Source organism: Diceros bicornis, chromosome 8 (assembly GCF_020826845.1).
Source record: "Diceros bicornis minor isolate mBicDic1 chromosome 8, mDicBic1.mat.cur, whole genome shotgun sequence".
NCBI lineage: Eukaryota > Metazoa > Chordata > Mammalia > Perissodactyla > Rhinocerotidae > Diceros > Diceros bicornis.
This window is the reverse complement of record NC_080747.1, coordinates 82,274,400-82,300,579: the sequence shown is the minus strand read 5'-3', so window position 1 is coordinate 82,300,579 and position 26,180 is coordinate 82,274,400. Positions and strand designations below refer to the sequence as shown.

Here is a 26,180-nt window from a genome sequence, read left to right as displayed (position 1 = left end):
AAGTAGAGGAAGATGGGCACGGATGTTAGCCCAGGGCCAGTCTTCCTTAGCTAAAAAGAGGAGGATTGGCATCGGATGTTAGCTCAGGGCTGGTCTTCCTCACAAAAAAATAAATAAATAAAAAAAATAAAGTGTTTAGAGTGATTCCTGACACACAGGAAGTACAATATAAATGTTATCATTAAGATCGTGTGCATACACGCATACACACACATACACAATTTATAGTATCTTTTTTGAATATCAATACAAACATTCTAAAAAAAAGATTGGCTAATTAGTAGATAGAATCGAGTAATACACTGAAAGAATAATAGTCATGGCCCAAGAGTGATTTCTTTTAAAAATACAAAACTTTCAATATTAGGAAATTCGTTAATATCATTCACCATTTGCCATGAGTGGAAACTAGCTCCTTTCTGGATCATAAGTTAGGGATAATTTTTATTATCTTTTCTTTTTTGGAGGGAGGTGAGTGTTTTTCCAATAGTCCAACAACACTGAAACACTGTGGGTTGCAGAAAGTAGCTCAGATGTTAAAATTCTGGGTTTTGTTTTGTTTTTCTCTATCAGAGTTTGGGGTAGGTGTCAAATTAAAACTGCCTAATTCTGATTACGGATGATTTTTCTAGTATCAGGGCCCTATGCTTATGTAATAATACTAATAGTGCAAGACTGGAAATGTAGTATGTAAATCAACATTTCTTTTTACACATGGCATTAAAATTAACTGCAAATAGAAATATTGTCTCCATTGGCATTTATTTAGAAGTATTATATACAGGTGCTTTGAGATTTACCTGTGCCACTATATGGAGGAGCTATTGATTCCTCCATACCAAATTATTTTTTTTTAAATAATTTGATTTTGTAACAAAGTGAAGCATGTTCGTGAAAGGCTTAGCCCAGTCCAGAATCTCTACCTTTGGTATGTTACAGGATAAAATGCTCTCTGGGGAGAGAGACTGTATCCTTGTTGTATACTCCTTGCTGAAACTGGCTTTGTTGGTATGCTCTCCTGAGTTTTAGGCCTGGGAGGAGACTTTGGTTTGCTGAAATATTCTGCAACAGGTATTTTCATCTTATTTCTTCTTATAAACAATGGAGGCTTGTGCCCAGCCTCTGAAATAGAAAAAAATCTAAATAAGACCATAGTTGAGACATCAAATATAGCTTCTGCCATGTTTTGGTAGCAAACAACATACAAACACTATATGAAGTTTAGGTGAATCAAATATACCCAAAATTCATAAAGGAATCTATTCTCATGTTTCTTTCTTAGCACCTGCTCATCTTTAATGAGTTATTTGTTCCATAAAATGAAGGATATATTTTTTCCCTCTTAGAATCAAACATTATTTTGGTAGGAATGATTTAGAGCTGCTAAAGGTGATGGGCAAGCATGGGACCAGTGAGAGAAAGGAGAAGGGTCTATGGTCCTGATAGACAAAAAAGAAAATAGACAAGCAGGTTAAAACAGTTGTACTCATAAGACTTTCTCAAGGCCTACATGGTTACACCCAAGGAGAAATAAGGATTTGTAGAGATGCTGAATATCAACACTGGAGACAAAGGGGTATGATTTGGGGATTCTTATACAAAATTTTCCAAATATCTAGACAGGGTAAAATATATTTGGGGCCTATAGGTAAGACATAAATGAGTAATAGGAACCATCAGTGCCATGTGTTATAGTCCTAGGGTGAAGAGTTTGTTAGGAGAAGTCAGGTACAATAGAGCATCCTTGGAGCGTCAGAGTAAGAGAGTATTTTCTAATTTCTAAACTACATTTATTATTGCCTGTTAGCAAATAGAACCTCTTTTGAGTCTGGTTAACCCCCACGGAACTTGCTGGGGTCTAGAGTGACCTCAAGGAGCTCTAACTGATTACCATATCGTTCCTGGTAGAAGGGGAACTTGTAGAAATAACAAGACAGGCTTCTGTTTTTGTAGACGAACTTCATGGTTGTGGCTCTAGTGTCATTGTTGCTGTGCCTATTTTAAAGCTAGGAGCTGCCAAACCCACAGGGACATTTCACTTGGGCTATTCTGCACCAAAGTAGGACTTTCCACAATTCTTGGTTTTTCTTGGTCCAAGTTGTAGGCTGGGGCTGGACCTTTGGTGCGGACACAAAACTGCTATTCTCTATTATATTTCAGCTGTCCCGTGGGGCATCTGCTTGTGGCCAATTGCCATTTTACTGTTTTCTCTGGTTGACTCTGTTGCTAGTGAAAATCATTTAGCTCAATGACCGTTAAGCTGTGCAGAAGCAAAACTCTGAGATCATTGTCCTTTTGTGAGGTCAATGCAGGGCTTCTCCTGTTGCTGGATTGGCGTGACCAAACCTAGAGTTCCTGCTGCCCTGCTGTCCTGCTGTCTTGCTTCTCAAGGAGTGTCTGTCCCTGATGAGGCACTTTGCCTTTCAAAACAAAGTTAACTTTATGTCAAATTTATCTCTATGAGCAATTCAGCAGATGCTGCGCCTTAAGAGTGGCTGGAAATCACTATTGTATATACTGCCTTTAAAGCCGTAGATCCTTAATATCTGTGTCCCTAACTGGTTAGATGCTTACTGGTTTCCTTATACCAACTCAGTAATTATCACAAACTGTACTTAACCTTTTGGCACTTCCTTATTTCCTTCAGATCCTTGACTTGACACTCTAAATCAGTTGGAGAAAGAGAAAATGAAATTCACAGATACAAACAAGTATTTTCTATACAAAAAAATTTCTTTGTTTTTCAATGCAGACAGTATTAAATGTACTTTCCAATGACAATTCTTCTGACTTTGAGTAAATATATAAACAGTACCTCATATATTACTCAAGATAGACAGACTGACCCTGACTATCTCCCAGTCTCCAATTGTGTGGAAACCTTAAGAGGGAGATAAATTACAATACAAAATTCTCCTCTGTCTTAATACTTTCTAAAATTACATACTGTATGTTTTGAATATTTATTTTCTCTGAATTTAAGCTTTATCGAACATTTAATTTTAAAGCAACAAGATTTTCTCTCCCAGCTTAAATAACATCTTACCACATTCTTTCACCCTGATGTTGTACATAAATGTGTATTTTCTTCTGTCATTGAAATTACAAGGTTTAAGAAAAATTTCTACTGAAATAATTTCCAATCCCCGTAATAGTTATTGTTCCCCCCGGCAGCCCCCAGGAATGTGTTAGAGAAAATTAAGTGAAGCAATTTATTTTAATCTTGCATTGTTCTACACACAAAATGTGATACCTGTGTGATGTGCAATTAACAAAATATACAATAACAATACAATTTTAGTTTCTTTTACTGCTTCCATTTTTACGTAAACTAAAAAAACCCTGCATTTTCTTAGATTCCTATATGGCTGCTCTTGCTTTGCCCTTAGCAGAAGGAAAGGAAGACATAGCCCTGCCAACATGCTCTAAACAATAGGATTTAGAACAACTCTCATATTACATTTACGAAAATGAAAGAAAACAAATACACACTGTTGTCATTTACTGAATAAAGAGGAGACTTAAAACCTCAGCATGTTTAGTGTTTTGAAAGGTAAGAAGAAGAGAATTGAAAGTCTTTATGGACCACATGGCCTCTAGGTGGCCATTGTGTCTGCCTACCTGGCCAGCTGAGGTCTTTCTCTAGGTCTGGTCAGCGCTTCTGATTTTGTGGGTGAATTTGGGGGTGATTTGACTTTGGGTGGCTTCCCAGTCTCTGCTGCTGGTTCTGCTGAGGTGTTTCTTCGCTGGTGAGTCAACAAGTTGATCTCAGCCAGCTCAGCATGAATCAAAGCTGAGACCCACTCTTTTTCTGATTTGAAAAAAAGAGGGGGGAATGAAGGTTATAATTATCATGTTGGTTAGAAACATAGGATTAGTTCTTTTATCCAGCACTCTGGTGTGAAAGGCTGGTAATCTGTGTTCTAGGTAGGCTAAAAAAAGGATACCTGTACGAAATAATAAGTACAATATGATCTCATTAAAATACAGACCAATAGTTAAATACTAAATAGTTACAAGTATATCTGGAAAGATTTACACCAAAGTATTCACTGAAATGAGGTCTATGATAATTTTCCTGATTATTGTTCTTCTTTTGGTTTTTTTTTTTTTCTGGTTCATCTGTTTTTTTCTCCCCCAACAATAAGCACTTATTACTTGTGTAATTTTTTTTTAAGTTACATTTTTAAAAAAGGAAAAGAAAAATAGAGAATAACTAAAGACTCCTTACCCCCAAATATTTCTCAATTGCCTGCCAAGTCGTCTTGAATTCCTAGGGTAAGGTACTGTTTCCAAAATGCTCCCCATTTAAAACATTACTCTGTCCCTAACACACTGGTATCTCCCAACTTTGATTAGTGCAGTCTCAAAGTGTCCCCAAAGCAGCATTATCAGCATCACCTGGGAACTGTTAGAAATGCAAAATCTCAGGCCCCAGCCACCTCAGAAGTTTTGCCACAGTAGTCTGATGACCACCTAGGTTTGAGGATAGCTGCTCTCTGCTACTTATGGTTGTCCCACTGGAACTGGCATATGTTTTCATGGAACAGGCCAGGAGGGGCCTAAAGGAGCCGGGAGATGACTAAGTTGATGGTTTTGGTGGGGAATTGGCAGAGCTGTTAGAATCTGGAACTTGGAAGGCTGTACTACTGCCATCCATACCCAAGAAGGAAACTGGTTCTGGGTTCAGGGAGAGCCCTGGGTGTGTGGACCTAGGAGGAGAAACACAAACCGGCCCTGGACACAAGTGTTTCGCGTCACCCAAAGAAGTTCAGTTTGGGACATACCAAATTTTGGGTCATTGAATGACCAGCTTTCATGCAGTTGGATTTAGAGGACTGCAAAGACTCTGAAACTGAAACACTAGGCACATAATATTGCAACATTATCTTTGCAAATCCAAGGTAGAAAACTTCAAATATTGGCACATTCCTAGTTGCTGACAATAAACTGAGCTCAGTGTTTGCAAATGCTTATTTTAATCTCACCTTTTGAACTTGCATGAAGCAGCCACTGTAGAACTTCTGCCAGAGAATCAGTACGTAAAATGTTACAGAGCTTGGCCAGAATCTGACAGAGAATATTAGAGTTACATGGTGAGCAAAACGGTACAGGCTTATAAGGTTCCCTTTACTTGCTCCACAATCTCATCTTCCCAAATGTCACTCTGTGCACGATGCTCAATTAAGTTAATTGGGATTTAACTTGGGAGCCAGATTTCAAATAATACACAGTGGAATCTTAACAAAACAATATCTCCAATACAAGTAGTAGTTTAGGTTAGGCTATGCAGTTTTTCTCTTGTTTTGTCTGTTCAGTATCAAAATCTTCTGGAGGAGCAATTCACTTTTCTTCTCTTGGGGAATTGATCCTTTCCCACTGCACCATGGGGTTCTAATGGGGATCTTCCAGATGAGCTCTATGTTTAGGACTCATGTATACAAGCCAAAAAATCTTGATAAGACCTATTTTCTCTCTTTACTCCCTCTTCTTTCATTTATTTAACAAATTGCTAACAACTATTTGATAAAATGCCATGCTGTGTGTGCCAGTTAATATTTTTCAAGCAAAGTGATTCACTAATTAGGAATTAGTGAAAGGAATTAGTTGTGATAAGACAGTCAAGATCCCTTCCTTCAGAGTCTACACGTTAGTGGATTTTGTGTCAATTGGTGTCCAGTTAAGTCAATATCTGTAAGGTGGAAGATGCTTTTGAGAGGAGGGCTCTTTAGCAGATGTCCACAAGACCAGTTCTGTAGGATCATGCTGGTCTGTTGATGTGCCCAAGGAAGCAAGGTAGCCTCACTAAAACTGCACTCAGCTCATGTTTTGGTTGAGTTGAAGGCCTGTGTGGTTAGCTGATCTTCTACAGTTCCACTTTGATCTTAGCAGAATTTTTCTTTTTAATTTATGTATTCAACATTCAATAAATACTTATTTAATAATTGCTAGATTCCTAGCACTTCTCTAGGCACTAGAGATAAAGCAGTAACAAAGACAGACAAGTAAGAGATCTTATAAGACTTAAATTTTAGTGCGAGTGGGGTGGGGAGGCAGAGACAATACTGAAATAAATACATACAGGTAACCATATCAGATGTGGCGTGTGCTATGCAAAAAATAACGAAGGGTAATGAGATGGAGAGTGACTGGATAGAGAGCTACTTTAGACTGGGTGGTCATAAAAGTATTTCTGAATAAGTGATATTTAAACTGGGACCTTAATGAGAAGAAGGTAACCACTGAGAGGATCAAGGAGAAGAGAATTCTTGGTAGGAGAAAGCCCCTAAGGGTGGGAATGAGCCAAGTCCAGAAAAATCAGTGGTGCCAGAGTGTGGTGGGTGAGGTGGACAGTAGTTCTGAAGACTCCGTATAATATAAAGACTTTAGCCAGAATTGGCAGGAAGTGTATAAACACAAGTCAAGTCCGCAGATACTCTCCCTTCTTCTCCTCTTTTCCTTTTATTCTCCTTCCCAATTTTAATCATCAGCATAAATTATTATACCCAACACCACTGTTATGCTTTACTTTTAAAATCGTTCTTTATCAGGATTATTCAGTGATAATCCTTACAACATGCTTTGTTATTTTTAATTGCTACTACAGATACTTATTTAAAACCGCCATCAGAGTCATCATTACAATATTTTGACCCTTAATTCATTGCAGTGGGTCTTACAGTGAGTCAATGTGGGGGTTACTAAAAGGATCTAGAGAAGGAAAACAAAGAATGGCAGATGACAAACATCAGCTGATTGATTGATTCTTGATTATATGTCCTTCTCAGAAATAACTGTGGCTGGAGACAACCTTCCAGTAGTCTGATATGACATACTACTATTACTATAACTAAGTTTATAACCCCAGGCAGACAAGGTTTGAGGAAACAGTTTTTCACGGGTAAGAGGAGAGATGAATGTCGATTAGAGGAATCTCTGCCTTAAAGTATGTGACGGAAATATCAGGTAATGGCAAGAAGATGGAGGCAGAGCCTCTCAAGCATTAGGAAGATGATAAAGACAGACATGGGAAGAAGAAGGATGAGTTTGTTAAGCGAACACCAAGCTTTTCATTATGTCTAAACCAAAGATTGTGTTTCTGTAAGAATGACAGGATTCTAGGGAGAAGTAAGACTGGAAATAAAGACAGGAGCAGACCTTGCGTTTCAGACAAAGTAGTTTTAAATTAATTCAGATGTCAAAGGGGAACAATTAAAGAGTTTTAAGGATGCTAGTGATGTGATTTTTTTGTATGTTTATGCTGTTCCCAAGTGATAGATCTAATAAACCTGCCTCTTACTTTGATTTCCTGATCCAGGTAGTTTGGTATGCAAACGGTGTTCTCTTTGCCGTCGGTCTTGGTACTTATCACCTCTGAAGAACAGGAGCCAGAAGTAGAGCATGGCTTTGGAGGTGACGGTGAATTTTTTTCCTTAATTTCTTCCTAAATCAAAGGTACAATATAATCAATATGCATTGGCATCCACTTATATTTTCTATAAAAATTGAATGTAAAATGAATGAGAAGTATTGTAGCTAAATGAGAAACATACGTGAAAGTAAAAAGGAGGTTAGTTTTAATCCTCCCTTAAAACCTAATTAGCAAATATTTGCATTTGAAAACAGAACAAATAGTGATATATTATTTACTTTTTGTGAAAGCATTTTAAACCCTTGGTTAAACATAAAGATAATTTTTCAATGTTTAATGTGTAACTTTTATTTATCTTGCTGCTCCAAATAAGAACCCACTCATGACACATGAGATTTCTGTTGAGTTGGGAAGTGTTCTCTTTTATGACTGGAAGAGGACAGCCAAGAGGTTTTATGCTGTTTCTGTGAACAGACTACATGATGTGAACTGCTGCTTCCTTGCTCTGCTAAATGGCAGCTGAGAGCTAGAGAACTAAGGAGGTAAACTAATTTGCTTCCCTTCGTTAGCTGGAAGAGGAAATAGAAAGGCGATCTTTTGTTGTGGGTGGTAAATGTACTGTTTACAATTTTTTTAGAAAAAGTTATAGGAGATTTAAGTCCAAGAAGAGTTATAGAAGCCTTAGATCTGTGTGCCTATTCCAAGAAAGGCTTTTTAACCTTCAGAAGTGAGTGATATATAAAGAGACACAGAAGCTAGTGGCTGAATGTGTCAACAACCAGAGACTGTGATGATTGGAATTGATAGAATAATATTTAACTACTGACATTTAGTGAAAATAAAGCGATATTATATATAGGCGCATTCTTCTGTTAAAGTGTATTATGTAGACTTCTTGTTTTGGGGAATAGCAATATATATATTTTTTTGTTCAACCCTACCACCAAACACAACTATAAAGACAAATTATAATTGAAAAAAAAAATCAAAACTGTCAAGGAGTAAATAAGATAGGAATTAATAGGTGAAAAATGAAGGGGAAATGGGAAGCCTGAGATGTAGCAGTGCAGTAGCCATTTTTGCCCTGAAGTCATTGTCTGATCCTAGAGAATGAAAACCTTCATTTTGAAAGCCTTCAAGGTCCTGGAAGACAGGAATCAAAGCTCAGGACCCAAAGAAGGGCCAACAAAGGGCTATCCCCACAAGGCGAAGGTGATGGTGACCTAGAAGTGCAACAGTCTTTGAAGAATATGTGGCCTGCGATCAGGGTGTGAACTTGATTTAAGTTGGTCTAGGCTGGTAGAGCCTCTGTGTTCCTAGAGAAGCAAGCACAAGTTCTCTCTGGAACCAAGTCCATTTATCATGAGCTTCAGATTCCTACAAATAATTTTTCATATATAATTTTCAGCAATTAAGTCATGAGTCAAAGAAGAAATTATAAATGTGAATTAGAAAAAATTTTAACTTAATGCTCATGAAAATGTTACATAGTGAAAATTATGAAAGCAACTAAAGCAATCCTCAGAGGGAAATTTATAGCTTTAAAATATACACACATTAGAAAGATAAAAGAAGTTAGAAAAAGAACCAAAAATAAAGTATGTGACTGGAAAGAGGAAAAAGATAACAACCTAAATTAACAATACAGAAAAGAAATATACAACATAGAGGATCAAAAAAAACCTCAAAATAATTAGTTCTTTGTCACACTAATAAAATTGACAAACTGTTGAGACTGATCAAGAAAAACAGACACAAATTAATAAAACTGATATGTAAAATGATACATCTTACAGATCCTGCAGACATTTAAAAAAGAATATGTGGATATTATGTATAACATTATCAATAAATTTGAATGTTTAAATGAAACAAGTAATTTTTAGAAAAAGAATATATTACAAAAATCAATTCAAGAAGAAATAGAAAACTTGAACGGTTCTATAATGAAATAGATTTCAAAGCAAATAATGTTGTCAGGGTTGAAGATAGTAATTTTATAGTGGTAAAAGAGTCATTTCATCAAGAGGACATAACAAACCTAAATAGTTATACTTCTAATAAGAGAGCTTCAAGATACATGATTAAAAACTAATAGAAATGAAAAGAGAAATATAGAAATCCACAGTTTTCGTCAGAAATTTCAACACCTCTCTCTCAATAATTGATAGAAAACTAGACAGCAAATCAGTAAGACTATAGAAGACTTAAATGACAGTATCAACAAACTTGACCTATTGATATTTCTGTTACATTCTACCCAACAACAACAGAGTGAGTATTCTTTTCATGGGTACATGGAAAATTTATCAAAGTCAACAATATTCTGGGCCATATAAGCAGTCTCAATAAATTTAAAACGTTTCAAAGTATACAAAGTATGTTTCAACTACAATGGAATGAAGTTGGAAATCAATCACATAAGGATATCTTAAAAAATCCCCAAATATTTGGAAATTGAATAACAATTTTAAGTAATTCATGGGTCAAATAAGAAATTAAATATAAGCAAGTTAATACATGCTTATATTAGAAAGGAAAAATGTCTCATATCAATAACCTAAGCTGTCATCTTATATAAAGACTTGAACCAAAATTGATGAAATAAAAACAGAAAATGAAAACAATAGCGATCATCACTGAAAAGAAAAGCTGATTCTTTAAGATCAATAAAACTACTAGACCTCTAGCTAGACACATCAGGAAAAAAGGAAGACACAAATTACCAATATCAGGAATGACAGAGAGAACCTCTCTACAGAGCATGTAATCATTAAAAGGACATTTTGTGAATGACTTTATATCAGTAAATTCAAGAACTTGGATAAAATGCACAAATTCCTTGAAAAAGACAAAGTACCAAAGCTCACTAAAGAAGAAATAGATAACCTGAATGGCCTATATTTATGAAAATAAGTAACTGAATTTGTTGTTAAAAGCCTTGACTCAAAGAAAACTCCAGGCCCAGATGGCTTCACTGAAGAATTCTATTAAGGAAGGAATAATACCAATTCTGTATAAAATCTCTGAGATTATTAAAGAGGAATTCCCAACTTTTTCTATTAAGCCAGTATTATGCTGATACCAAAACCAGAAAAGACATTACAAGTAAACTACAGACAAATATTCCTTATGAACAGAGACACAAGAATGCTAAACAATATTTTATGAAATTTAATATAAAAAAAGGATAACACACCATGACCAAGTGGGTTTTATTTCCCAGCAATGCAAGGTTAGTTTAACTTTTGGAAGTTGACCAATGCAGTTCACCGTATTGACAGACTAAAAAACAAAAATCATATGATCATTCTCAAATGGATGCAGAAAAAGCATTTGGCAAAATCCAACCTCCATTTCTGATATAAACTCTCAGAGTGCTAGGAATGGAAAGGAACTTCCTCAGCCATATTAAGGGCATTTCTGAATAAAGTAGACTAACGTCATACTTCATGGTGAAAGTGTGAATTCTTCCCCCTATGATCAGGTGCAAGGCAAGGATGTCTGCTCTCATCACTTCTATTCAACATGGCACTAGAGGTTAGCCATTGCAATAAGACACAGTAGAGAGAGGAACAGCATGTGGATTTGAAACTATAACAGATTAAAAATTTGGGCTTCATCAAAATTATAAATTTTGGTTCTTCAAAAGACACTGTTACAAAAAAAAGTAAGCTTAAACTGGAAGAAGATATTTGCAAAATGTATATGTGATGAAAGAATTATATCTAGGATATGTAAAGAACTTTTAAAACTTCATGACGAAAAGACCAACAACCCAATTTAAAAAGTGGGCAAAAGATTTGAACATACACTTCACACAAAAACATATATGGATGGCAAGTAAGAGCATGAAAAGATGTCAGCCTCACTAGTTGTTAGGGAAATGAAAATTAAAACCACAACGAGATACCACTACACACCGACTAGATTGGCTAAAATTATGAATACTGACCATCCTAAGTTTTTGCAGGATGTGGAGGAAAGGAAACTCTAGTACATTGCTGGCAGGAATGTAAAATCATACAACTTTGGAAAACACTTCGGCAGCTTCTTAAACCTTTAAACATATACCTACTATAAGACCCTATCATTCCACTCCTACGTATTTACCCAAGAGAAAAGAAAATACATAGCCATACAAAGACTTGTACACAAATGTTCAAATCAGCTTTGTCAAAAATTGGAAACAAGCTAAATGCCCATCAACAGGTGAATGTATAAACAAACTGTGGGGTACCCATGTGATTGAATACCACTCAGCAATAAACAGGAATGAACTGCTGATGCACATAACAACATGGATGAATCTTAAAATAATTATGCTGAGTTAAAGAAACAAGATTAAAAAAAAAGAACTCAGTATATGATTTCATTTATATAGAATCCTAAAAATTGCATGTTAGTCTTGAGTAACAGATAAATGTGTGCCTGTGGGAGGGCCAGGTCAAGAGAAAACTTTGGGGAGTGTTGGATATGTTCATTCTCTTGATTTCAGGGGTGGCTTCCCAGGTGTGGATATGTCTGTCAAAACTCATCAAATTGTACTTTATATATGTTCATTTTATATCATGTTAATTATACTTAAATAAAGCTGTTAAAAATATTGTGAAATGTGCCTTTTCAGAAAGGTATGCAAAGGAAAGGAGAGGAAATGATGGAAGTCAGACTAAATAGGTCGCTGTAAATAGTTGTTTCTTTACCTTTTTAATTACTAAGGGATTCTCACTGGAAGTTTTGAAGCACTCCTTGATTTTTCTACAGGGCTCTGAAATGATATGGAGGAAAAATGTATTTAGATCAAACTGAAAAGAATTTCTACCACATGACACATACATCAGTTGTTTAGAGTACATCTGAATTTCAGTTAAGGTCAACTCTGGGATCTGCTTATACAGATTAGAAAACTTGCAGGTAGAACTGTACTACAATAACAAAATAAAACCATATTTATATTAGAAAACTAATTCTATGCCCCGGAAGATGATGTAAAGAAACACTGCAAGAGCTTTCTTGATCTGGGTAAACTGATTTTTAAAAGTACATATTTCATATGAGACATGTTTCTCTCTGTTTTCTGTCGGTATAACCATCACTTTCTCTAATTAAGGAGTTTGTATGTGTGCTGTTTGCCCTGCAGACAGAAAGAGAAGATGCGCGCTGAGTTATAATTACATCCTTTATTTTACTCATTTCATCAGTCTCTCAACCCTACGCATTCATACAGTCACCTAACTGAATCTCTTTAAATTACTCTAAAACTACTTAAATATTTGCTTAATTTCGCTTTGCATTAATTTAAAGATATATTCTGTGTAAATAAGGTTATCTTTTTTACTGAAGCTATAATTAACAAAACAAGTTTTTAAAGATTTTGTGCATATACCCAATAGTAATCGAATTCATTAGTTCTAGCTGAAGAAAGATAGAAAAATAGTGTAAAGTCACCTCTCTCCAAGTAGTGAGAACAAAGTTGTAGGCAGTGAATCTATTAAGTTAGCATTCACTTGCAGGAAACAGAAACCATTCTAGCTATTTTAAGCAAAATTGTAGATAATACAGGGAATTAGGTGTTTATAATACCGTTGAAAGGGCTGGAGCCGTGAGCTCTGGTCTTGACCTTCACAAATCCCTTCAAGAACAACATCCTACAGCTGGGCCACCAAAGGGGCACAGCCTCCATCACAGCTGGGAGGAAGGGGAGTCAGGAGGCCACTGCCACCTCAACTGCTTCACAACCTCCATGAGGCTGCAGATGAGGCACTGGATTGTGGCTGCAATCAGAAAGCCGCCATGTCTGCTGACTTTGCCTTTTGACACCTATAAATCCAGAATCTGAGCCCTGGGTGGTTGTAGCAGGAAAACCCCATTTCTCCAATTATGCTTTATAGCAGACAAGAACCAGAAAGATGACCTCAGCCCCATATCTGCCATATAAATCTTACCAGGTGGCAACACCTGACCCCCTCAAAGGACTCTTGCAAATGTAATTTTCAAGTTTCTGAGTTTTACAGTGTAAGAAGGGACACCAGAAAGCAGGTGGAATAAGTGGGCTTTGATTCTTCATGCTAGTGGAAAGGTGGGAAGAGGAGCTCTGGAAAGGCTGAAATGAGTTCACAGGTGTAAAGACTTAGAATGGAATCCCATGGTAAGTACTCCATTAATGATCCTCTTTTGGTTATCTTGTGAGAGATATAGATTTTACCACATTATACCAAAATAATTTCCTGAAACCTTTAGGAATAGCATGTAATTGAATAGGGCAGGAGAAAGAGAACTGGATATAATTCCTGCCATCCAGAATTTCTTCTATTTTACCTTGCCTTTTAGATTTTCCCATACTGTGCTTTTGTTTTGTTTTGTTTTGTTTTAGTTTAATGGGTACAACATAATGATTTGATATATGTATATATTGTGAAATGATTATCACAGTAAGTCTAGTCAACATCCATCACCTCACATAGTGACAAATTTTTTTTTCTTTCTTATGATGAGAAATTTTAAGATCTACTCAGCAACTTTCAAACATGTAGTACAGTATTGTTAACTATAGTCATGCAGTGCTTTTGATTAATCCCTTTTCATTTCAATTCAATAAACATTAATCACTTAATTAGTTGAATTGTTTCCTGAAGACCAGGCACTGTGCAGGGACCCAGGGAGATACTGAGAATAGCAAAAATGCCAAAGGCAGTCACCCGGGGCCCAGACCTTCGGGACTTGACCGTCCAGTGGGGACGAGGTAAACGTGCACCTTCCACCCCTATTGCACTCCCCGACTCCCTTTTCATCTGAAGTAGTTTCCCTATCAATGCTGGCTAAACATTCGTTTTTGCTACCTCTTAGCTACTTTCGTAGGAATGAGAGACTAGAACCACACCAAATGTGTCTTGAGCACAATTAATAATAATAATATTTATTAACATTATTGAACTACTGAATTGAGATTAAATGAGTGAAAAATGTTTATAGTGCATAACCTATTTCACAGTGAGAAAATGTCATGACTGTTTAAAAACCACTGCAGCTATATGGCAATCATACAGATTTTCTTCCCTGTGATGGTTTGCAGGAGGCCTCAGGAGAGATTTCATCAGCTGAGAGGGACCCACCAGAATGAGGCCGTGGGGGCACACTGACACTGTTTGGGGCTGCTGAGACCTCTCCCACCGGGCTCTCCAGGGCTGCAGTGCTAGGTGGGTAACTGCGTTTGGCAAATGGCATCTCGTCCTTCTCCAAGTGGTCAAACTGGCCAACACCCCACAATGAGTTCTCATCATCATTCACAGTACAGATCGGAATGTTGTTCAAACCTAGGGGAGTGAGGATAAAAAGACCAAACAACCAGATTAGGTTTTGGGCAGGTTTTCTTTGAATTATCAGCAGTTTCCCAACCAGATATTATTATATGTACATAGGATGTCAGACTTCAAATTGTATGAACCAGTGCAGAGTGGACGTTCTTTGCAAGTCAGTGTAGCAAATTATGTTTGCAACACATGCTTCCTTGAAATGTCCTGCCATCTTGTCAGCTTTGAGAACCACGCCCTCATCTTTGATCTTGATCTGAGAGTCAACTAGAGTAGATCTGCTTCTATCCCAGACAGACCTCTCATTTCACAAGTCTTGCTACTGACTAGGAGGATTATGTTAGCCTCATTAATATCAGATTTAGTGATTTGAAAGCATTCAGAGAGTCTCAATGTAACAAGTGGGAGAGTAATTGGATCCCAGTCTCCGCTGCTGATACAGGCAGCTCCTGCCACTTTTGTATTTAGATTTTAGGAGAGAAAGAGACACCATTCCCTGTGTCCTCCACAGCATAGAAGATACAGAATGAGTTCACCCCAAGAATAGTGTCTCCACATTGCACCACAGAAACAGTGTAGTCAGACCAGGAACAGCATACGCAAGGATTTAGCTAGCTGGTGAGATCTCGGTCTCCCTCTCTGTAGACACTTCACTCTCTATAAATGGTTCCCTGGAAAGCCATGCAGGTGTAGGTGAACGCAGGTACTGCTGCTCCTCATGGAGGGGAGGGGAAGTGCACAGCACCCCAATGACTCTGTTCAAAGAAATCCTCACTCTCTTTCATTTCTATGAACCCTCACTCTTCTCTAAAGTAAGAGCAGAGCCCGGAGGTAGCAATGGCTGCCATGGCAGGGCCAGTTTTTTTTTTTTTTGTCACCTCTTAGCAATTCGTGCATAGAAGATCTCACAATTTGGCTTTAGCACAAATTATGAAACAAGAAAAGCCTCATTTAATCCCATAATAAATATAATGTTTTTTGCTACACAGTAGTGATACTCAGACTTCTTTGGCTACTATGCACTTTGTTCAAGCACATTGTACTCCATCTTTGTCTCCTGTCTGGATCTCCAGGACTCTTCAGAATACAGTTTGCAAACCTCTGCCAAGCAAATGTAAGATTTTAATATAATCATGTCTGTAAATTCAAGATTTTCCTATTCTATGTAATAGAGCGTGAAAAGATCACTAATTTGTAAATTAAATGGAAATTTTCATCTTTTGTATACATTGATCTTTCTATGGATGACTCCACTTACTGATCCCTCTTTCTTTAAAATCATTTCTCTCTATTTTCAAGAGACAACATTTTCCAGGTTCTACCCCAGCATCTCTGCCATTCCTTTTCTATCTCTTTCACTGGATTTTCTCTGTCTACCCCTCCCTGTGTTTTTCAGAGTTCTTTTGGGTTTTCTTTGCTTTCTTGGGCAATAGCATTATAGTTTTAACTTATCTGCTCTTGTCTTTCTTATCCTGTCTATTTTATAGCCCCATCCAATCCTTAGGCTGTACATCTTTATATCCATTTCTCTGCTTGACCATTTCCTCCTGAATGTTCCATCAGCACATCAAGTACAGCATGCTTGAAATGAAGCTTATAGTCTTAGCTCCTACATATGTTCTCCCCTCCTATATGCCCAAGACTAATGGGTAGGTCCACTGTCCCCCCAGTCAACCAAGCTAAAAACCTGGTAGTAATTCTAGACTTCTTATTCCGTCCCCCAAATCGAATAAATGCCCAAGTTCTTCTCATTGTTTCTTCTTAATGTTTATCATATTATCTCTCAATCAGAACTTCTGTGAAGTGCATTCCTGACACCCCTCCAATGATTTCTCTATCTCTGTACTACATCTGAATTTTCAGCACACTTATATCATTGCACATATCACATTGTATTATGATTATTTCTTTGTCTTCCTGTTTCTTCCAACTACATTGTGAGCAGAAACTAACTTATGTTGTGTCCTTAGCAAAGTGTGTATATCTACCGCAGACTTTAAATAGGCATTTCTTGGACTGACTAAACTTATTGATGAATTAATATTTTAAGCATTTATCTATGACAATAACATTAGATCTCACAGACTAAACATTTGAGTGTTGGTAAAATGGATTACGAGAATTATCTTTGGTGTAAAACTAGTGAAACTAGTTGTAGTTTCCTTGTGCTGAGCGTGGGTTCAAAGCACATGTTGACTTTTAGCATAGCAGCTGATAGTCAAAATGAAGCAGCTTGCTGCGTTTCTCTTTCTCATACAATTCCATTTACTAAGCTTTCTAGAATTAGCATGGATATCCTTGAAAGATTTCCAAAGACAATTTTCTACTCAGTTGAACAAAGATCTCTTTGTCAACATATATTACTATGAGCAAGGCTTTGTGGTAGGCATTGTAAGGAATTTGAAGACATAAAATTCAGTCCCTTGCCTGCCAACAGTTTTATACTATAAGATAATTCAAGGCAGAATGTGAAATAAAATATGGAAGAGGTATACATCAAGTACTTTCCAATATTTGAAGTCAGAAAAAAATTATACTCCATTTAGTAGTATTTGCCTTCATAGGAGAAAAAAGTTCTAGTTAAATGCAATGTTTTTCTTATGTGGTTTACAAAATACCCTGTCCTCAGATTTTGCCAAGACAATAGAGTCCAAGGCCATCTATGACTTCTTTATCGTAATATCTGTTTGCTTTCCCTTGGCTTTCATTTTCCTAATTTCCTTTAGGAATTTGTCTTTGATGATCACCCAGCGATTCTCCTGGAATCATGTTTATCGCATAACCTGCAGCTGGTTCTATCTGTGCTGCTCATCTGGACTTACCTCTTGCCAAAGTTCAATCTTCAGTTCTCTGCTCTTCTCTCTGCCCATCCCTCATGCCTTCTCATCTGAATGACAGTCTTTTATCTGATCTCCCAACCTCTAGTGAGGCCTCTTCCACTTTTTATAATACAGCTAGGATTATTATTATTTTGTTTTTTTGGTGAGGAAGATTGGCCCTGAGCTAACATCTGTTGCCAATCTTCCTCTTTTTGCTTGAGGAAGATTCGCCCTGAACTAACATCTGTGCCAGTCTTCCTCTATTTTGTATGTGGGATGCCGCCGTGGGATGCCGCCATGGCATGGCTTGATAAGCAGTATGTAGGTCCGTGCCTGGGATCCAAACCCACGAACCCTGGGCTGCCAAAGCAGAGTGTGCTTGGCCATTTCCTTAACCATTAACTTAACCACTACATCACTGGGCGGGCCTCTAGAATTTTTTTTTAATGAAATCACTTGTTCAAGGACACACAACTACTAGATAGCTTAGGTAGAATATAAATTCTATTTAAAACCTATTAGTGGCTCCATGATTTTATCTGGATATAATTTAAACATCTTTCCTTCCACAAGAATTTATCTAGCACCTCCCATGTGGCAGCCACTCCTTGGGAAATGGAAATAAGAGGTGAGCAAAACAGACATACCTCCTACTTTCAAGGAGCTCACAGTTTAGTGGAAGATATTTGATACTAATCAAATAAAAGTAAATATTTAGTAATAAGCTGCAATAATTGCTGTAGTGGGTGCTGTGGTGCACCTTCCACCAACCTGGATCATGCCTTCAGGACTGAGGCACTCATCTCCCTACTTGCCGAGGTGTCAGCTACTGATGGCTCATGCTGAGTCCTCCTCTGGGAATTGCTCTCAGTTGAAAGGAGCTCTCACGCACAATGGGAGCTCAACCAATGAATGGTTGATGGGGGTTACAAGGGCCTGACATTCTTGCCTCAGTTGAGACACCTTTCCAGAGCCATCTACTGCTCCTTGTGGGACTGACTGAGGCCTCTATTGTATCTGCATCACAAATCAACTTCTGCCCAATCCTGCTTCCCTGGCCTCTTTATACAGGTTGTTCCCAAGAGCAGTCCCCAATAAACCTTCACACAAATCTCCATCCCAGAGTGTATTTCCAGAGAACCTGATCTAAGACAACTGCTCTGAAACAAAATGTAGGGTACTATGAGAATATCCCATAAGGAAATCTAATTTAGATTGAGGATGTGGAGCCTGAAATGTCTCTTTTAAGTGACATTTAAACCAATACCTGAAAAATGAGAAATAGCAAATAATGGGGGGAAAAGTTTTATAGCTAGATGGAGCAGTATGAGTGAAAATCCAGAGGTGGGAAGGGCTTGTTACATGTTCAAGGAACTTAGACAAGTCCAGTATGGCATATGTGTAATGGGGGGAGGGTATTGACATGAGATGAGGCATAAGAGGCAGAGGCCATGTCATAGGGAACATTTTAGCCTATATCAAGATACACAACATAATCCTAGGGGCATGGAAGCCTCGGAAGGACTTTGAGTAGGATGTTTAAGAGTGAAATTTACGTTTCAGTATGATCTTTCTGGTTCTTCTATGGAGAATAGATTAGATGAGGGCGAGGGTGGAAGTAGAGCAGTTAGGAGGCTACAGATTATAAGAGTAATAGTCAGAGCAAGAGGTAAGAGTGGTCTGGAACAGAGCTGTAACAGTGGCCGTGGAGAGAAGTGGCTTCATTTATAAAATATTTAGAAGAAAAAGTGACAAGATCAAGTGAAGTATTGCAAGGGAAGGGAAGGAGAGAGAGGAGTTGAAAAAGGGCCCCAAACGTATAGTACCCTTCACTAGTTGGGGTAGACTAGGTGGGGGTCCACACTTTTGAGGGAAGATCAAGAGTTCAGTTCCAAAGAGCAAAATTCAAGGTGCCCATGAAGCCTCAGGGCTTCATGTCTAGGTCAAGCAGGCAGTTGAATATACGGCTCTACACTTTAGAAAAGGAACCTGAGTCTGAGATATACATTTGAAAGCATTTGGCCTATAGATGGTATTTTTGAAACTTGTAAATGAGTAAATTTGACTAGGGTCACAGTATAATTACAGAGAGTATGGTCAAGGAGTGAGCTGTGAGGGACTCCAAGATTTACTGCAGAATCAGCAAAAAAAAAAAAAAAGAAAAAAGCTGGGAAGGAGAAGCCTCAGAGAGAAGAAAAAAATAATGAGGAGTATATGGCGTTATAAAAACTAAAAATGTGAAACAAAGAAAAAGAGAGGGAAAGAGAGAGGGAAAGATGGAAAGAGGGAGACAAGGAGGAAGGAAGGAAAGATGGAAGAAAGGGAGAGAAGGAGGGAGAGAAGAAAGAGGAGAAAGAGAGGAGAAAGAGAGAAAGGGAGAGAGAGGGAGGGAGAGAAGAAAGAGGAGAAAGAAAGGAGAAAGAGAGAAAGGGAAAGAGGGAGGGAGGGAAAATATATGCTTCTCCAGGGCTGATATTTGGCACTAGATGCTAGCATGCCTGTGCAGGTTGTTAAAATATTGAAATACTTTCATACCAATTGGTCAGTTGCTGCCCGAGCTCCCTGAGTGGCCCCTTTGGCACCTTTCCAGACCCTTTCCTAACAATCCGGCAATCCACGGGTTAATGCCTAGCTCAGACAGTGCCTGCAGGCCTCTGCTCTGGCTCCAGTGCTGGCACTGGTGCCAATAGTCAACGCCTGTGCCTCACCGGTGGTTAATATTTTGAATAGTATCCCTATGTTTACCCACCAGAGTCATCAAGCAGCCCAAAGGTAGAGAAGAGAGAGACATTCTAGGACATTGAGTCACCTTACCTTTGATGTGGCAGACCCGTCTGGGATGAGGGGTGTGCCTGACTAGAAAACAACTTCCACTTCCGGCCATAAAATGGCTGCCTTTGCTCTCAAACTGAAGAGCAGACGTCGGGGGTCTGAGGCTCATGTTCACGGAGTGTTGGTTTCCCCTCTCTGCTGTTGCCATGAAAGGTCTTGGGGTCTGCCTTGTTAACTTCACTTCCAGAGGTGCTCAGACCCTGAAATCACAGAATGACAAGCGTTCTGACAAGGGGTTCTTGGCATTTTCTTGCACAGTAAAGGTTTCTCCATCTCCATTGTTTGCACTGAATTGTCTCTCCTGTCAAAGCAATGTGAGGCTATTTTGCTTTCAGACCAAATTTTTGTAAATGTTGAAATCATTACAGGCATGGGTAGAACAGAAAAATTTTTCGCTGGAAAAATCAAAACATTTGTGAGAAACTTAAAATATATTCTGTATTTCATTACATCTAAGGTCACTTTGTTGGCTTACCAACATAAAAATACATAGCATGGTTATCATCAATTTTGATATAGTAAATTAAAAGCATAGCTTTAAAATACAGTACCACAAATGTGCTTTACCTTAAATTAACTTTAAATGAGGACCTTTCACATTGCATTTTAAGAAAACCAGCATCTGAAGTTTGTATCATCTTCAGAGAGGATGGTAAAACCTGAAGGAGAAAAAACGTCCAATAGCAAAAGAACTATATTACGTCTACAGATGATAAACTGGAGAACCTTTGGCATGTTGTTATTTGCAATATTCAGTAATATTTAATGATTTTCCCTCAATAACTCAGCAATCATGTATTAAACACCTACAGTGGCATACGCCTAAGGGATAAAAGATAATGTTACTGCTCTTAGGGAATTCACAATCATGTGGGGAAGAAAATTTCTGGGTTAGGAACATAGGAAAGAGTCAATTAAACTTTCTTGAAGATGGTATACTAGCCTTGAAATGTAAGAAGGATGTTTTTTCTGGTGTTTGTTGTATATTTTCTATCTTAGAAATCTTATTCATTATAACATTATTGGGAAATAGACATTTTATTTCTAATCATGGCAGGGAGGTTTTCTGGTCAGAGTAATTTGCAGTGTCAAAATATGTACACATTCTAGAAATTGATCTCAAGATTTTGTTGGGGCGGATATTTTTAGTTTATTGACTATCTTTTTTGACCAGAGAATCAGTGTTCAAATTTTTCATGGTATATATTCAGAGTGTATGGTATATAAATTACCAGCCCTGTTGCCACAAAACACCTGATTTTCATAAATTCTAAAATTATTCTAGGCTGAATAAAATATATTCAAATATTTTGTATTCAGAAAATACTATTATCTAACAATGAAAAGTACGTTTTCTTATTGCTCCGTATGAATAATGAGGAGTTAGTTCCAACCTCTTAGTGTAACTCAAACCTTAGACTTATTCATTCTTCTTTCTAGACTTTCATTCTTCTTTCTATGTACCTTTTGTACAAGGAAGTCAGTAAATTCATTTTTTATCTGTGTTGAGGGAAAAGGGTGCAGTAGGTAATTTGGAGAGTAGAAAAGACACTGAACTGGAATTAAAAAATGGGATTTATGGTCCCAGCTTTGCCATTAATGAGCAAAGTGGTCATAGATAAATTGCTTTCTTTCCTAGATTTTGATTTGCTCATCTGAAACCTGATGGGATTGACTTAGATGTTAGCTGGAATATTTAGCTATTCTACTATGTGTGCCCTCCCAACGTCCATTCTCTTAGGTAAATTTGAAGGGTAGTGTATACTTTAAATTCTGCTATAAAAGGTTAACAAGCAAACAATGCAGAGAATTCTTCCTCCTCCTCTTATGAAAATTGCAGTGCCTCCTGGAAGTCTGAAATTCATCTTGCTATTATATTTAAAAAGGTGCTGTGGTGCTTTCTCTTGGGTTACAGAAAGTTTAATAATCTGATGTTGTGGCTTTTATTGTTTCCATTTGAAGGTTCAAAATATTGTTAAAGGAACAAAGGCAAAACATAAATATTTTATCCCTATATATCATTAAACATTCTACAGAATCCAAAATATACATTATGTACTATTGAAAGTCTGATTTAAACTTATGAAGTAAGTGAATAACTTGAGACAAAGTTGTACTTTGAATGGTTCTAGCAAGTGATCTAATGATGGAAGAATAAAACTACCTCACACCTGAAGAAAAGCAAAACTATGTTTCGCTCTGTGAAAGACACTGTTAAAGAGTGAAAAGACAAGCCAACATGGGAGAACATGTTTGCAAAACACATATCTGATAAAGGCCTGTATCCAACATATACAAAGAACACTTAAAACTCAACAGTAAGAAAACGAATAGCCCAATTAAAAACTGGACAAAAGATCTGAACAAACACCTCATTAAAGAATATTATCAGATGGCAAAGCATGCATATGAAAAGACACTCAACATCAATTTGTCATTAGGGATTGCAAATTAAAACAACAATGAGATAGTGCTAATACATCTATTAGAATGGCTAAAATCCAAAACACTGACAAGACCAAATGCTGACGAGAATGTGGAGCAACTGGAACTCTCATTCATTGTTGGTGGAATGCAAATTGGTACAGCCACCTTGGAAGACAGTTGGGCAGTTTCTTACAAAGCTAAACATAATCTTACCATACGATCCAGCAATTACATTCCTAGGTGTTTACCCAAAGGAGTTGAAAACTTATGTCCACACAGAAACCTACACATGAATGTTTATTCACAATTTATAAATATTGGAAGCACCCATGGTGTCCTGCAATAGGTGAACGGATAAATAAACTGTGCTACATCCACACAATGGAATACTATAAGGCGCTAAAAGGAAATGAGATATCAAGCCATGAAAAGACACAGCGGAACCTTAAATGCATATTGTTAAGTGAAAGAAGTCAGTTTGAAAAGTCTGCATACCGTATGATTCCAACTATATGACATTCTGGGAAAAGCAAAACCGTGGAGACAATAAAAAGATCAGTGGTTAACAGGAGTTCCAGAGGGCAAGTGGGGTAGTAATGAATAGGTGCAACACAGGGTTTTTAGGGCGGTGAAACTAACCTATACTATACTAGTGGACACATGACACTGTGCATTTGTCAGAACCCACAGAACTGTACAACACAGAGTAAACTCTAATGTAAACCGTGGACTTTGGTTAATAATGCACAATATAGGTTCATCAGTTGTAACAAATGTACCACACTAATGCAAGATGATGATAATAGGTGAAACTGGGCAGGCGGGTATATGGAACTCCCGGTACTTTCTGCTCAATTTTTCTGTAAGCTTAAAAACTACTCTAAAAAATAAAGTCTATTAATTAAAAGAAAAAAACTACCTCAAGCTAAAGAAAAAGAACCATTTGGTTACTATCAGTAATGGCCACACCTGTGTCTTCACCCGTTGCCTGTATTGATCTCAGCACTCTGTAATTGACTGATAGTTCATTGCCCAGTGATTTTAATGGATATGTTTCCAAAGTCCATGAATTGGTTTGGAATAATGTTTCTCTGTTAAGATTTCTGTTTATAATAAGCATTGATTTTGGACCGTAGCTTTTTTTTTTTTGTAGAAAGAAACGCTTTTTTTTTTTTTTTTGAGGAAGACTGGCCCTGAGCTAACATCTGTTGCCAATCTTCCTCTTTTTCTTTTTTCTCCCCAAAGCCCCAATACATAATTGTATATCCTAGTTGTAGGTCCCTCTAGCTCTTCTATGTGGGACGCCACCTCAGCATGGCCTGATGAGCAGTGAGTAGGTCTGCACCCAGGATCTGAATGGCAAATCCAGGGCTTCCAAAATGCAATGTGTGAACTTAACCACTACGCCACTGGGCCAGCCCCTCGACTGTAACTTTTTAAGACTTATAAGCTCAGAAGAAATGAATGAATCGTTCATTCTCATACAAAAGGGTAGATTTTTTTCCCCCAAAAGATAAGAGAAATATGAAAAGAACATATTATTTAAATAAGGAATTAATAGAGGTGGAGACCAGGAAATAAATAATTTACTTGTTGATAGATAAATATTATCTTTATTGGAGAATCAGAAATCACAATTATTTTGTAATGAAGTGACTAAAAATTTTCCTAAGCCAGTATTAGAGGAACACATCAATGCAAAACTGGTCAATGTATATCATGGATGGATTCTATAGACTAACTTAGTTACAGTTACTTCTACAAATGTGCTGTGGATTATTTACTATGGCCCAAATACAGTTTTGTGAAAAATAATAGGTGTATTTTTAAAAACCCAAAAACAGAAAAACAACACATGGAAAACAAAAATACACACACTTGTTTCCAATATTTTAGCATAATAGGTATTTGCTATACAGTAGAGAGCAGCAGTTCTCAGCCTTTTTTCCCACTGTGATACACATGACAGGTGATGTTCACATGAAAGACACATTCCCACCATCTGGTCAGATTTTAAAGAATGTATCCCAAAATTGTGGGGAAGCAAAACACTAAAAAATATTTCAATCATCACAACTATAGTGTGTCAGTAACTGTTGCTCAGAAGAGCTGTATAAACAGGTTCTAACTCCAGTCTTTCCAATCAGGTAAAGAACTAAATGCCAGAGACAGTGTTAGAGGACTTACCCTTTTTTGTATTAATTCCTTTTAAAAACTAAACAATTTGCAAACATGAACATTTTAGCTGCTGTTAGTAAATACCTGGGGTCTCACTTCACTGCCTTTGTGTTGCAAAACCTAGGCTGAGAGCTCTTGACTTAGAGGAGATGCCCCAAAGAGTTGCTGAGTAAAAGTAGCCAGTTCCATTTATAATTCTATTTTAATAGTGATGCTAACACTCTGCTTTCACTCTGAAGAGGAAAAGAAAAACTTGTATAGAGGTAACTGTGGGAAAATCTAATTAAATTGACCATTCACCATTTAGGGAACTGTGTAGGCACTTCTGGTAGCAATATTTCCTTTCCTATAGTGTCTTGAATCTACCTATATATTAGTAAACTATTGAATTTTATTTAGACTACATGACACAAAACCCTCAAAATAAGTGGTTTTAAAAGCATTATTTGGGGCCGGCCCCGTGGCGTAGTAATTAAGCTTGGCGTGCTCCGTTTCATTGGCCGGGGTTCGCAGGTTCAGATCCCAGGCACGGACCTACACCACTGGTCAGCCGTGCTGTGGCAGCAACCCACATACAAAATAGAGGAAGATTGGTACAGATGTTAGCTCAGGGAGAATCTTGCTCACCAAAAAAAAAAAAAAAAAACCATCCATCTAGTCCTAACTCTGGCCATTGTTACTTAGAAAATACCATGCAAATTTGTAATAAGTATTAATATTTTTAGTCCCAAATAGCATATATGTAAAAATATATGCTTACAAAAGGAGAATACAATATCTGATCAATGAACAGCTGAGAGTTCCTATGAACTCCTGGGGGTGTAAAGATTATGACTTAGGTGATGAATGCTGAATCATTTTGCATTTGCAGATCCCCTAGCCTGGAATGCTTGCCACTCAGATCTTCCCCTGGCTTCCTGACTCGCTTCATTCATTGCTCTTCTAAACAAGACTTTCTCCAAAAGGCTTCCTTACCCTTCTCTAAAGTAGTTCCCACCATCATCCCAGCCTCCATCACTCTCTATCCTCAACCTCCTTAAGCTGTCTTCATAGCGTGTGTCACTCCCTGACATTATTTTTTACAGTTCTGTGCTTATTTTCTGCTTCTCTCAATAGGATGTAATAATCAAGCAGACAGTGATCTAGTCCAATTTTCCACCTCTGTACTCCCAGTACCTGTCACATAGTATATGCTCAATAAATATTTATTAAATGAAGTTAAATGTTTTCCACAAAATAAAT

The 26,180-nt window shown here is 37.4% G+C and overlaps 1 protein-coding gene across 1 annotated transcript in view; it reads right to left on the bottom strand.

The window, feature by feature from the left end:
• Positions 1-706: 706 nt before the first annotated feature.
• The window catches only part of C8H4orf17 (chromosome 8 C4orf17 homolog), a 46,064-nt gene continuing 20,590 nt past the window's right edge, over positions 707-26,180 (bottom strand). Inside the window, exons 2-9 of the mRNA XM_058546467.1 lie at positions 20,316-20,533; positions 14,485-14,685; positions 12,076-12,140; positions 7,301-7,444; positions 4,989-5,070; positions 3,622-3,811; positions 2,621-2,664; positions 707-1,122 (exon numbers count right to left, since the gene is read on the bottom strand). Coding sequence (XP_058402450.1) covers positions 920-1,122; positions 2,621-2,664; positions 3,622-3,811; positions 4,989-5,070; positions 7,301-7,444; positions 12,076-12,140; positions 14,485-14,685; positions 20,316-20,481 — 1,095 coding nt within the window. The 5' untranslated portion in view covers positions 20,482-20,533 and the 3' untranslated portion in view covers positions 707-919. The remainder of the gene's footprint in view (positions 1,123-2,620; positions 2,665-3,621; positions 3,812-4,988; positions 5,071-7,300; positions 7,445-12,075; positions 12,141-14,484; positions 14,686-20,315; positions 20,534-26,180) is intronic.